General features: G+C 51.2%; 1 protein-coding gene across 1 annotated transcript in view; it reads left to right on the plus strand.

Moving 5' to 3' along the window:
• Window positions 1-13197, plus strand: part of Letm1 (leucine zipper and EF-hand containing transmembrane protein 1) — a 31214-nt gene extending 18017 nt beyond the window's left edge. Inside the window, exons 7-14 of the mRNA XM_020177287.2 lie at window positions 3082-3201; window positions 4406-4537; window positions 5035-5178; window positions 5769-5903; window positions 8979-9113; window positions 10981-11168; window positions 11937-12075; window positions 12892-13197. Coding sequence (XP_020032876.2) covers window positions 3082-3201; window positions 4406-4537; window positions 5035-5178; window positions 5769-5903; window positions 8979-9113; window positions 10981-11168; window positions 11937-12075; window positions 12892-13041 — 1143 coding nt within the window. The 3' untranslated portion in view covers window positions 13042-13197. The remainder of the gene's footprint in view (window positions 1-3081; window positions 3202-4405; window positions 4538-5034; window positions 5179-5768; window positions 5904-8978; window positions 9114-10980; window positions 11169-11936; window positions 12076-12891) is intronic.
• Window positions 13198-13218: the final 21 nt, after the last annotated feature.

Consider the following 13218-nt stretch of genomic DNA (forward strand, 5'->3'; position numbering starts at 1 on the left):
GTCTGTGTGTCCCGTGCCCTCTCCTGTTTGCAGTGCTCTGTATGTCTCTCTCCTGCACCATCCAGATGCCTTTCTCCTAGCCTCTGCTTCTGGGTCTGCCCAAGTCAGCTGCAGGCCTCTTTGCTCCCTTGAAGATGAATAGCTTCCCTTCGGCAGCTGCTGAGTCTTTCCCTTTCTCTCTGACTTGCCGCAGCTGTAAGGTCTACCTCAGTGTGCTGTCTCTGTTCATCTGTTCATTGGTCCCAGTGGTTGCAGTGCCCAGGGAATGTCACTCACTGTATGCACACAATTTCATCTCCTCTTTCACCACATGTACGCCCTTCTGGGTTTTGCGTTTTCTTTTGTTTCCACCTTCCCTGGTGTCAGTGGAAGCCAGACAGGAAGCAGTGACAAAGGACTTCTGCCCCTCCCAGCCAGGGTATGGGTGGAGGCCTAGTGGAGAGCAGGAGCCTCCCCACCCCCACTCTTAGCAACACACGAGGTACGGCTCCTCTAGGGAGTCGGGGGCACCAAACTGGGAACCAGCGACCCTGACTAATCTAAAATACACTCCCTTAACCTATGGGTGGCATCCAGCAGCAGAGTGGAGAGTCCAGCTCTGGTGGAAGAGGGGTGTGACTTGTGGCCCCTGGGCCATTTGGAACCTCAAGTCCACAGGGAATGGGAAGTATGAGGGGGTGAGGAACTGGCATGGTGTCTTCATTCCTAGTGTGGTGGGAGCAGCCAGCGGAATCATTATGACTGGACAAGACGTGAAACAGAGGTCAGAGTTTGTGGTTGGTCTGAGAATGCTGGATTGCAGGGGAGCTGTGGGCAACTCTAGCTGTCAGTTTAGCCTTGTGATTAATAAATGACAAGTCATCAACTGCAAAGTCTACAAAAGTTAAAACATATACCCACCCCATGCCATAGCAGCCTCACTGCTTGGCTTCTGCGATCCAAGTCGGAAGATAGAAATGTACTCCAGATTCTCCTGCTGTGATACCCCAAAAGTTCAGATTTCAATTGAGAATTTCTTGTAGTGCTGAGAACCAGGAGAGGATCAGCATGGGTGGAGAAAGGTAACTGGCAGGAGGCCGATGTTGGGAAAACTGGAGAGTTGCTTTGCTTTGTTTTGTTTGAGATGGGTTCTCGCTATGCTGTCCAACTAAACTCAGACTCCTGGGCTCAGGCAATGCTCCTGCTTCAGACTCCTGAGTAGCTGGGTGCGCAGGCTTGTGCTACCGTGCGCACCTTTGGACAGAGCACTGTCATTACACGTTGAACCACAGGAGAGGCTCAGCAAGAAAAGAGGAGCCACATGAAAAGTTAGAAGTAAAAATACAGGAACCAAAATCGACTGCACTGCAGAGCAGGGAAAGACCAGGGTAGAGCAGTAGATGTTAGGGCCACCCCACCAAACAGCAGGGAGAAGAAGGTGGTAGAAAGTGGACAGTGAGCCGGCGCTTGTTCAGAGAACTGGGTGAACATTTGTGTCATAAGAATTCCAGGGTCAGGAAGATGAGGACAGCACTGAAAATCCTTGAAGAATTCAATAGAAGACATAAACCTGCAAATTAAGAAACTGAGTGGATTCCAAATCCCCACCCCGATGCAGCAGAGTCCAGGAAATGGATTCTGAAGGCCAACCACTTTGAGAGTTGTAAGGAGGGCAGGGGGCCCCTGAGGAAGCCAGGCAATATCCAGACGTCAGCATAAGGGCATTCTCAGGTGGAGGGATATGAGAATTGTCACCAGCAGACTCTCCAACCCACAGCCAAAGGAAGTTCTCTGCCCAGAAGCATAGTGCATGAGAAGGGCCCTGAGGGTCAGAAGGAAGAAGACAGCCTGCAGAACTGTGGGCAAGTGTGACTGGCCTGCACTACCTCTTTCCGGTGAGCTGAAAGCCGAAGTGTGGTCAGGAGCTCTCAGAGAGGAGAGGAAGTATCCACCACACCCAGTGCAGGAGTAGAGAGTGTGAAGAGAGGTGAGGCTTCTTTGCTGTGCCCTGTAGGATGGTGACACCAGGGGTTTATAGTGAGTGTGTGCTGTGGTCCCCAGAGCAGAGGAGGTTAAGGAGCCACATGGAGACAGGGAAAGAAAGACAGAAGCAGTGTTAGTCACAATGGGTGAACTGGAAATGCCCTAGACAGTCTTTACTGGGAGAACACTAATCGGCTTGTTCACCCACCCCAGTCATAAGGAGGTGCCTTATGATTACTGTATGATCCATGTATCTGGCATTCTTGAGGTGACAAAAGATGACATGAGAGATCCTTGTGGAGGGGAAGGTCCTGTCTTGCCCAAAGTCTGAAAGGCATGTAGACCCCTGTACTATTTGTTACAGATGCTCATGTGTCTACAATTAGAAAGTTTAATTTAAATAAAAATTTAATGCCCCTTATCGAATGGCAGGGCTGGGGGCTGCCCAGCTCAGACAGTGTTTGCCTCCTTTCTTCTCTCACCTGTTGCTTCCTGCAGGTCTCTAGGTCCTGTCTCTGGGTCTTTTGCTTTTCCAGAGTGGGGTCACTGTGACCTGTATGGCCTCAGGCTGAGGGGGAGGGGACATACCTTCAGGGTGTGGAGTCTCCTTTCCTCCTCCATCCATGAGCCCTGAGGATGATTTGGCAGATGGTGGGTTGTGGGAATTGAGAGAACTGGCAGGTGAGAGGGGCCTGTCCCTCTTCCCTTGGAAGAAAGCACCTTCTCCTGAAAGGCGTCTGGGTAGGCTTCTTTGTGTATTGGGCTTCATCCTGCCATTCAGTCCTTACAAGATCCCGAGCTCAGACTGTGCTCATGGTTCAAGAGGTGGAGTACTTGCCAAACAAGTGCAAAGTCCTGAGTTCAATCCCAGTACCATCGAAAAAACTAAAAAAACCCAAAAAGAACAAAAACCTCCCAAAGTCCTGACCTGTGTCTTTCAGGTGGCTCAGGTCACTTGAGCCTGGAGGTCAAGTGACCTGAGCTGGTTTGTCTTCTGCATGGCAGAGCCTGTCAGGAACATGGCTTCTCAGTTGACTCTTACTTCCTAGCTGTGTGAACATGGATGCCGAGCCTCTTGAAGACCTTGGAAAGCAGTTACTCACTGGCCTTCTTTTCCAGCTGATCTCTGAGGAAGGGGTGGACAGCCTGAACGTCAAGGAACTGCAGGCAGCATGTCGAGCACGAGGCATGCGAGCCCTCGGCGTCACGGAGGATCGGCTGAGGGGCCAGCTAAAGCAGGTAAGTAGGCCTGGGAAGGCAATGAGGTAACCTATCAGAATGACAAGAACCTTTGAGGACTGTTTCCTTCTTTTTCTTCTGCTAGAAAAGAACATTTTCATTCTTGGCCTTAGAAACTATAAAGACTGTAATGACCTGGAAATGAGACTGTACAAACAGTAGCAAACAACAGTCCCTCTGGCACTTTCCTTTGATCTAGTCAGCCAGCAGTGACTAGTCCATGTTAGTAACTTGTCTCCTCACAGTTCTCATCCACCTGTTCCTGCAGTCTCCTCTCCCTTCTGCATAAACTAGAGACCCCATTTCACTTATTGATAAGGCCCTTCTCTGAGGCGTGGCTGCAACACTGATACTCTGTACCTGTGGTCTTCTGACTGACATCACCCATTTGACATACTTCACCTTGTTCGCCACAACCCATTTGTCGCTGGAGAAAATCTTGTAACTGGATTTTTTTTTTCTTCCACCTATCTCATGAAAGGGTGGTGATCCACTCACCCAGTAACTGCACTGATTCGTTATCTTTCAAGGACCAAACTGCTGCTGTTTCAGATGTGTGTCTTGTAGACCGATGTGATGCAGGTCTGTTTTCCTCACAGTCTGTTTAGACCCTTTCTCACACACAGCCCTTCCTTCTTCCTCGGGATTGGTTCCTAACCTCTGACCCTAGTGTGTACTCACATGCAGTGTGGGTTTTCTCCCTTCTGATTGTTCTAGCTTGCTCTTCTCTTAATCACACAAGACTTGGGTTGACATCCTCAGAACTTTCTGGAACTTGGTCACATTTCGACAGTGTCGTTTACCTGAGGCTTGGGAAGGTTTGGGTACCGTGACCAGTCTGACCTCTGGCATCTACCCTCTCTCTGCTGACCTTGGCCTGGGCTTATCTGATCTGTTGTTTGGTACATAGTGGGCTCCTGCCTCAGCCTGAGGCCCTTGGGCAGGAATCAAAGTGACAGATCTGTGATGTCCAGTGACTTTCAGTTGAGCAGACTGTACAGTGGGTAGGTGACATTTACAGCCATTCATCTTTTCCATCAGAAGGCTTGAACCACGCAGCTGTGGGCCTGGTCTCTGTCCCAATCCTGCTACACAGCTATCTTGCCAGTCAGCTACCTGCCACTTTTCGTGCATCCTCCAAGTATGGGCAAGGATATATGATGGGGCCAGAGTGGTGTGTCTAGCGAATTTATTCTGGTTCCAGTGGCTGGACCTGCACCTGCATCATGAGATCCCCACGTCACTGCTCATATTGTCCCGAGCCATGTACCTCCCAGAGACCCTCTCACCTGCCGACCAGCTCAAATCCACCTTGCAGACCCTCCCGGAGATTGTGGTATGTCATTAATAATTGTTGTAATAAAATTAATAGCACAAAGGATTGAGGACACACCAGCTAAGTGAAGGGAGAAAATAGTGTGTTGGGAGACCCCTTTGGGAGCCCCTCCAGGAGACCTCAGCCTGCCTGCCCTCCCAGCAACCTTGGCTTGTCTGGCTTATCCCGTCACTGTTCCCAGCTGGCTCGTCCCCTTCTCATCAGCACAGTCTCTGGGGCACACCGAGCCAGCCTGATCCTGTCATGTATTGTCAGCAGATGTGAAATGCTGATTTGAGTTTTGCAGTGGAGCCTATGCTGTCCTCTGATGGGACAGTAGCCCTTGGGAGCCTCTAGACATCTCCCAAGACTTAGGGGCCAGTGTCCCAACAATGCATTCTGTCCCTTTGTGTGACCCCGATGGTGATGTTGCTCAGAGATAAGGGGCAGAGCACAGGTAGGGCAGTGTAGGCTTGGTGGTCCCAGGCTCACCTGCAGGTGCCCTCTTCTTTCTGAAGGCTAAGGAAGCCCAGGTAAAAGTGGCAGAGGTAGAGGGCGAGCAGGTGGACAACAAGGCGAAGCTGGAGGCCACACTGCAGGAGGAAGCCGCCATCCGGCAGGAGCACCAGGAAAAGGAGCTGGAGAGGGCTGTGGAGGCAGCGGTAAGCAGGCAGCCCTGCCATCCCAGAGCAGCCTCCCTAAAGGCTCCCTCATGTCCCTGAATCATGGGTCTGTCCTCGCTTGGCTTTCCTGCAGTGATCAGGGTGACTTGGGGAGCTGCAGCTCTAGTAGGACCCCATGGGAGAATGAGAGGGTGTGACTTGGCTGTCTCTCCCACCAGTGGGCACAAAGGGGCCAGCTCAGCACCCAGGCGATCAGTCACTGTGAGACCCACCTTTTCAGGGGCCTTTCCCTTTCCCAGGGGCCATGGCTTCTCCAGGTGGGGACAGTGCCTACTTCCTGGACTCAGGCCACAGGACACTGCCCTGCAGCTGGGTCTTGAGTCTTCCCAGATGGTTCATGCACCCACTCGACATTCACCCACCCACAGGTGCTCTGCAAGTGTCAGGATCATGAGGAAACACCAGAGGTGGGCCAGGGTCTCAGATGACCTGCTCAGCCTGGGCAGGGGAACCACTGCTGCTGGGTGATGATCTATAGGCTCTGCTGTCTAAGTGTGGCCTCTGTTGGAGCTGAGTATGGAGCCACAGCAAGGCAGCAAGGTGATGGTGTGATACTTCTTGCATTTTAGAAGGATGTTGAGCTGGAAGTAATGGGTGCTGCTGCCCCTGAGAGGCCAGTGGCTGAGTTGAAGCCAGAGGTGCCTGATGTGATCCTGCCCGAAGAGGCCCTGAAGGACACTGCCCCTGTGCTGGAAGGCTTGAAGGTAAGTGATGTGCATGGCCCAGAAGCGGGGGCTGTGCGGTGGGCCACATGGCTTCTTAGGAAGCTGTGCCAGTCAGGATTGGGGACAAGCCAGCCAGGGGTGCTTGTAGTCACCTCTGAGTGAAGGTGGCGAGAGGATGAGGCTGAGACCTTAAGGGTGTGAGACTCCTTGGGCCCAAGCTGCTGGAGCAAGGCTTCCATGCTCCAGAGGGGTTACTAGGTCCTTGTCACCCTGCCCAGCGGCAGGAAGGGAAATGGAGGTTGGCCTGTCAGGCAGAGTTCCCTTCACGGAGGCCTTCACAGTTGTCACCTGCTGGATAACCTAGATGCAGTCCTTTGGTGATCCTGTCAGTGCATCCTGGGGACACAGTGCATCCTGGGTATGTTGGGGGGAGGGCTTATGCCCAGGTGGCTTTGCCATCCTGAGATTCCTTCTGATGCTTCTGTCCTGAGATCCTGCTGCACCATACACAGGAGCAGATTTGGGCTGTACTGAGCAGAGGAGGGAGAGACCTGGGTGGAGATGTATGTCCAGGGAGATCTCAGCCTGGGTGCCGCAAAGGAGGGCATGAGACCATGCGTATGTGACAAAGAACGGACTGGCCTGGTCTAGACTCAGAGCTCAGAGAGGAAGTTCTGGGGAAGTGGAGCTCAGCCTCCCCTTGAAGGCAGAGGAGGGTGTGGAGGGGTGAGGCCTGAGTTTCCTCTGGTGGGCAGTGACAAAGAGACAAAAGGAAAAGCCCAACCTCATGGGCCTTGGAGGACCAGGAGGGCAGCCCCCTAAGGCCAGTGGGGGAAGGGCAGGTCCAGGTTGGCGTTCTGGAAAGGTGTGGAGAAGGTGTCTGAAACTGACCTGGCTGCTGGGTCTTTCACAGTTTTTTTGAGAAGGGTGGGGGTCCTTGTGGCTCCTTTTAGAGACTGGTCAGGCATGGGATAAACTCAGCAGTCGATGGAACTTGAGGGCCGAAAGCATTAGGAAAATGGGCTGCTGCTGCCCAGGCAGCCCCGCGGGAGACATGGGGCATGGTCAAGGCTGGGAACTTTAGCTGTAGGGAAGGTGGGGCCCAGGCCTTCCTACAGAAGTGAGGCTGAGGCTGAGGCGTGTCAGATGGGTTGCAGCAGTCATTTTATGTTTTCTTTAAGAGTTTTTATGATACTTTCTGGGTCAACTTTTACACCCTGTGTGAGTCAGGTTCTATTTCTTTGCTTGTGGCAGTTCAGTTGTTCCAGCTTGTCTTTCCCCAGTTAAACCATCTGGACACCTTTGTAGAAAGTCCACCGGCCACTTGCTTGTTTCCAGTTAAACCATCTGGACACCTTTGTAGAAAGTCCACCGGCCACTTGCTTGTTTCTAAACCCTCTTTTCTACTTGGCTGATCTGCTCCCCTTCTCACTGGCAGTGTCACAGCCTTTCCTTTTTTATTTTTCTTTGCAGTGCTGGGATAGAACCCAGTGCTTCAGCCATATGAAGCATGAGCTGTCCTACTAAGCTTCATCCCTGGCTCTTATCGCCTGTCTGATAACTATAGTTTGACAGTCTTAGAATTGGGCGGGTAGCCAGGTATGGTGGTTCATGCCTTTAATCCCAGCTACAAAAAGATAGCAAGATTCTGTCTCAAAAACAAGAAGGCTGGGGGAGAATCCTTTTATTTATTTATTTATTTATGGCAATACTGGGGTTTGAACTCAGGGTCTCATGCTTGCCAGGCAGGCTCTGTACACTTGAGCTACACTGCTGGGTTTTGATGGTCTGGAGGAGTCTGTGGGTCACTTCGAATGTCTCAGGAAGGAACACAGTGTGAACGTGATTTTTAACAGCATTTAGTTCACTAATTTAGTTTGTTAAGAATTTTGAGCCACATGCCTGTAAGCCAAGCTACCCAGAAAGCAGAGATTAGGAGAATCACAGTTTGAAATAGTTCACAAGACCCTATCTCAAAAAATCCAACCCAAAACAGGACTGGTGGAGTTTTTCAAACTATAAGAGTGGCTAGCAAGTAGGAGGCCCTGAGTCCAAACCCAGTGCCACAAAAAAAAAAAAAGGAAAACCTTGGGGTTCATCATGAATTTTTTAACACAACAAAAACATGATCCATAAAAAAATCGATACATTGGTCTTTATCAAAACTGAAAAGGTAAGTCACAAGCAGGAAGAAAATGTTTACAAAATATACTTCAACTTAATAACAAGACAAATAATTTGATTTTGGAAATGACCAAAACATTGCAGATACTTGAGCAGAGAAGTCAGGCAGATACCAAGGAAGGGCCTGAAGTGCTCCTTACCCTCAGTTACCAGAGAAATGAAAATTTAACTTACAGTGAGACTGGGGGGCTGGCGGAGTGGCTTACGTGGTAAAGCACCTGCCTAGCAACTATGAGGCCCTGAGTTCAGACCCCGGTATTGCCAAAAAAGAGTCAGACTGGGCCAGAGGTGTGACTCAATGGAGGAGCACTTGTCAAGTTCGAAGTCATGGGTTCCATCTCCAGCACTGCAAAACAACAGAAAAAAGTAGGACCATCCTAGCCCAGTGTTGGTGAGGGTGTGAAGGAACTGGGCCACTTTGGAGCCCATCTTAATAAGTCTTCTACAAAGTCACACCTACACTGTCTCTGTGACCAGCTATTCCACTCCCAGGCATTTCCCCACCCAAGACCTGCACACAGAAGTTCACAGCAGCTTTTTGTGGAATTGCTGAAATAGGAAATGAGCAAATGTCCATTAATGGGTAAGTGGATAAGCAAGTTTGAGTCTAGCTGACTGGCAATTGCAACCCACCACCATATGGATGCAGCTCAGAACCTCTGAGCAAGCGAGAAGTCAGACGAATGAGGCGGTGCTTGGGGTAGCTGGGATGCACACATAGGTCACAGCTCATCAGATTACAGCTCTGTGTGGGGGCATTGGGAACAGCACAGACAGTGACACCCATGGCTAGTGCAGCCCAGACTTGAGCTCCATCTCAGTTGAGGTTGACCCCATGTGCTGGCCCATGTGGGGTAAGCTAAGCTGTCAGCTCTAAGGGGAAGAAGCTGACTGCTTATTAGGCTTGTCTGCTTGTTCCTTTCTGTCCAGGAAGCGGAGATAACCAAGGAGGAAATTGACATTCTCAGTGATGCCTGCTCCAAGCTGCAGGAGCAGAAGAAGTCCCTGACCAAGGAGAAGGAAGAGCTGGAGCTGCTGAAGGAGGACGTCCAGGACTATAGCCAGGTGGGAGTGTGCGCATGTGCGGGGCACATCTCTGGCATGGGTGGCCCGGTGGGGACTGCTGGGGAGACGGACCATGGAGAGTGGAAAACAGCTGTCAGGCACAGTGCTGAGTTGCACATCATCCCAGCAGGGGATGAACTTTGACCAGGATATAGCTCAGTGGTAGAGCACTTGCCTAGCCTGTGAGGCCCTGGTTAGATCTGCAACATGGGAAGGAAAGGGGGAGGGAAGAGAAAAGGGAGGGGAGAAAATGAATTTTATTCTAAAATTTCCACAGCACTTGTGGCTGGCCTCTTTCTTGGTAAATGGCACCCATGTGGGTGCCAAGCAGACAGCAGTGGGAGTCTGAACACCCGGAGGTGTCACTGAACATGAGATCATCAATGAGTGAACCCTTACTCTCTCATTCATGATGCCCCCCGGAGAGATTCCCTTCTCTCTTTTCTTACCTGGTAGTTCCCTCTCCCTCCCTCCCTTCCTCTGTTCCTTCCCTCCCTCCCTCCCTGCTTCCTGCCCTCCTGCCTCACGTGCTCTGCCGCTGAGCCGTACCCCAGCCCCTGTATACTTCTAATCCGATGTAAAAGATGACCTGGAGGCATGGCTCAAGCCATAGAGCACCCGCTTTGCAAGTGAGAAGCCCAGAGTTCAAGGCCCAGTCCCCCCAAAAAACAATAGTAATAATCTGATAAAAGAACTGTCTTCACAGCTCTGCTGGGAAAGTGACAGGCTTTGAAATTGGTAAAACAGCTTGCCATTTCTGAGCTTCCTTAGGGCAGCCCCCTCTGGCCTTGTGGTTTCTTCCTCACGAAGCTGTGTCTGTCATCTGGTGAGACGGTGCCTCACCCCTGCTGCCCATTGTGTCCTTCCCTGTGAAGTTTCCTAGAGGGGGAAACCAACTGGGAATGTAAGAAGGAAAGGACGGGCAAGATGGCTTATGCCTGTAATCTCAGCTACTGGGGAAGTGGAGATTAGAGGATTGCAATTCGAGGCCAGCCTGGGCAAAAAGCTAGCAAGCCCCATTTTAACCAGTAAGTGGGCATAGTGGTACATGTCTGTGATCCCAGCTATTCAGAAGTCATAGGTAGGATCACAGTCCAAGGCCAGCCTTGAACAAAAATTGAGAGACTAGCCAGGAGCCAGTAGCTCACGCCTATAATCCCAGCTACTCAGGAGGCAAAGATCAGGAGGATCTTGGTTCAAAACCAGTCCTGGGGAAATAGTTTGCAATACCCTATCGCAAGAAAACCCATCACAAAAAAGGACTCGTGGAGTGGCTTAAGCAGTAAGAGAGCACCTGTCTTGCAAGAATGAGGCCCTGAGTTCAAATTCCAGTGCTGGTAAATAAAATTTAAAAAAAGCAAGACACTACCTGAAAACTAAAGCAAAAGCACGGCGGAGTGGCTCAAGTGGTAGAGACCTGCCTCGCTCAAATGGGAGGCCCTGAATTCAAACCCCAGCACTGCCAAAGAAACAAAGGAGGGAAGGGTGACCCTCAGTTCATCGTGCTGCTTTCATTGTTTATTCTCTAGCAAATGCAAAGAAGGTTGAGACTTAGAGCGATTTCTGTCTCTTCTACTATAAAAAGTGTTTGAGTTTACAACAACAAGACCAAATTTGTATGATAGACATAAGATTTTGCCTTTCGGTGGCTGAAATTAGTGTTTTGTTTAATTTGGTTTTTTTGTATTGCGGGGCTGTGGGGGTTGAACCCAGGACCTCGTGTGTGCTAGAGGAGTGTTCTACCACTGAGCTACAGCCCCAGCCCAAATTAATGGTTTAAATACTTTTCCAAGTTAAATTTAATGTAGGATCCACATGCACCCTTTTTTTAAAGAAAAACTTTTTTTACACCTACAAATAACATCAGGACTTGCAAGAGATCAAGAAGGAGCTTTCAAAGACTGGCGATGAAAAATACGTAGAAGAGTCTACAGCCAGCAAGAGGCTGACAAGGCGAGTCCAGCAGATGATCGGGCAGATCGATGGTCTGATTGCACAGCTGGAGACCAACCAGCAGGCCAGCAAGCTGGGCCCTGTTGAGGGCTCTCCCGAAGGGTGAGTGGGCAACAAGCAGCCAGGGAGGTCAATCCTGCAACTGTCAGGTGCTTTGGAGGGGTCTTACTCCAAGGTACATGTCTTAGCCTCTGAGGCTCATTGCCCTACCCAGGCCCAGGTCCAGTCGGAGGCCAAAAGGCATCTTTGCTTATGTTTTTCCTTCCTTCACCTCTTGATACTGATTTCACCTTGCTAGATCAGACCCATCGCCTTCCTGCCCATGTCTCTACCTGCCCCTCTAGTCTCAGCCCCATTTGGCTTCTGTTCCGTCATACTGTCCTGCTCTGTCCTGACCCCGCACTCACACACACAGGGCCAGTCAGCCTTCTCTGGGATCTGGCATGTACCAGATTTCTGCAGCAGGAGTTGGCACCATGGGACAGCAGTAGCTATACCTCGTGCTCCTAGGACTGGCTTGTGTGTGGGGTTCCCACAAATCCAAACCACAGACCCCATGATGTGGGCAGGTGACTGGCAGCTGGGCCCCTGCTCCAGACCTTGCTCCTGGGGTCCTTGGCACCCTTAGATGAGAGCAGTGTCCCCTCTTGAGTAGACTCAGGGCTGAGGACCACTGCACAGCACCCCTGGCAATCCTGGCCATTGGATTTGCCCTGCATGGGACCCCTGTGTCCAGCCGTGCTCCATATCAGTATCCATGTGATGTCCCCAGTTCTCACATGGCCCCAAGGGTCAGGGCCTGTGGAAGGAGCTGCAGTGAGGCCTGAGGGCAGGAGCCTAGCTGCAGCCCCGTGCACCTGTGCTCCACAGGGAGAACGTGGTCAGCGTCACAGAGCTCGTCAGTGCCATGAAGCAGATCAAGCACATTCCGGAGAACAAGCTGATGAGCTTAGTCTCAGCACTGGATGAAAACAAGGACGGCAAGGTCAACATTGACGACCTCGTCAAGGTAGGCCAGTGGGGACTGAGCTGCAGGCTGGCCCCGCTGCCTCCTGCTCTGGGGCCCATGGGATCTGGGAGGGGCTGCTCATGCAGAGCCATTCGACCCGCTTGGGAGATTGGGAGGTTGAGTCCACAGCTGCAGCTGTCTCTCAGGCCTTGCTGTCATTTGACTGAAACTTTTTTTTGGCAGTACTGAGGTTTAAACTTAGGGCTTTGAGCTTGTGGGCAAATGCTCTACCACTGGAGCCAAGCCTCCAGCCTTACTCTCACTGGAAATCACACCTGAAATAAGAAGTTATTACAGTTAGCTGGGGATGGTGGTACATGCCTGTAATCCCTGTGCTAGGGAGGCTGAGGCAGGAACATTGAGAGCTTAACGGCCAGTCTGGGCTACATAGTCAGATGGTGAGACACTGCCACAAATATCAGCTAACTTCCTTCATTTTGTTTAGAAGCAAGGCACTGTCAGACACCCATGCTTAGTCTGCATCACAGAGGGGACATGTGCCCCATGCCATGCCCCACTCTCTCCCCTGGGGAAGCTGTGTCCAAGGCAGGCCATAGGCCCCCAGCAGGGTAGCAGGGCCAGACTGGCCGGAGTAGGCGTTGGAATCTGGCAGCCTTGCCGTGCTGTTCATGGTCCCCTGGGAGTCTGGTACTCTGAGGACCAGAGCAGCTGGAGGACCCCTGGCACCCCTGGCAGGAACTGCAACAAAGAAGTGCTAAGCCAAGAAGACGGCTCAGAGGAGGTCATATTCCTACCCCTGGTGCCGGTGAGTGCTATGGGCGGAGCCCCTCAGAAGTCCCCCTCCTGTATGTGCAGGTAATCGACCTGGTGGACAAAGAAGACGTTCAAATCTCCACCAGCCAAGTGGCTGAGATTGTGGCAACGCTGGAAAAAGAGGAGAAGGTTGGAGAGAAGGAGAAGGCCAAGGAGAAGGCAGAGAAAGCAGCTGCAGAGGTGAAGAACTAGGACTGCCTGCCTCTTGGCACCCAGGGCCTGCGAATATTTATCTCCACCCGCTGTGACGGCCACGGTGGGAATGACGTAAGACTGATTGCTTTGAGGCAATCCTTAGTGGCAAATCTAATATTTTGTTTGGAATAAATCAGAAACTTCCATAATCAAGTAATTTTTAATTTTCATCAT

This window comes from Castor canadensis, chromosome 9, assembly GCF_047511655.1.
Source record: "Castor canadensis chromosome 9, mCasCan1.hap1v2, whole genome shotgun sequence".
In the NCBI taxonomy this organism is placed as follows: domain Eukaryota; kingdom Metazoa; phylum Chordata; class Mammalia; order Rodentia; family Castoridae; genus Castor; species Castor canadensis.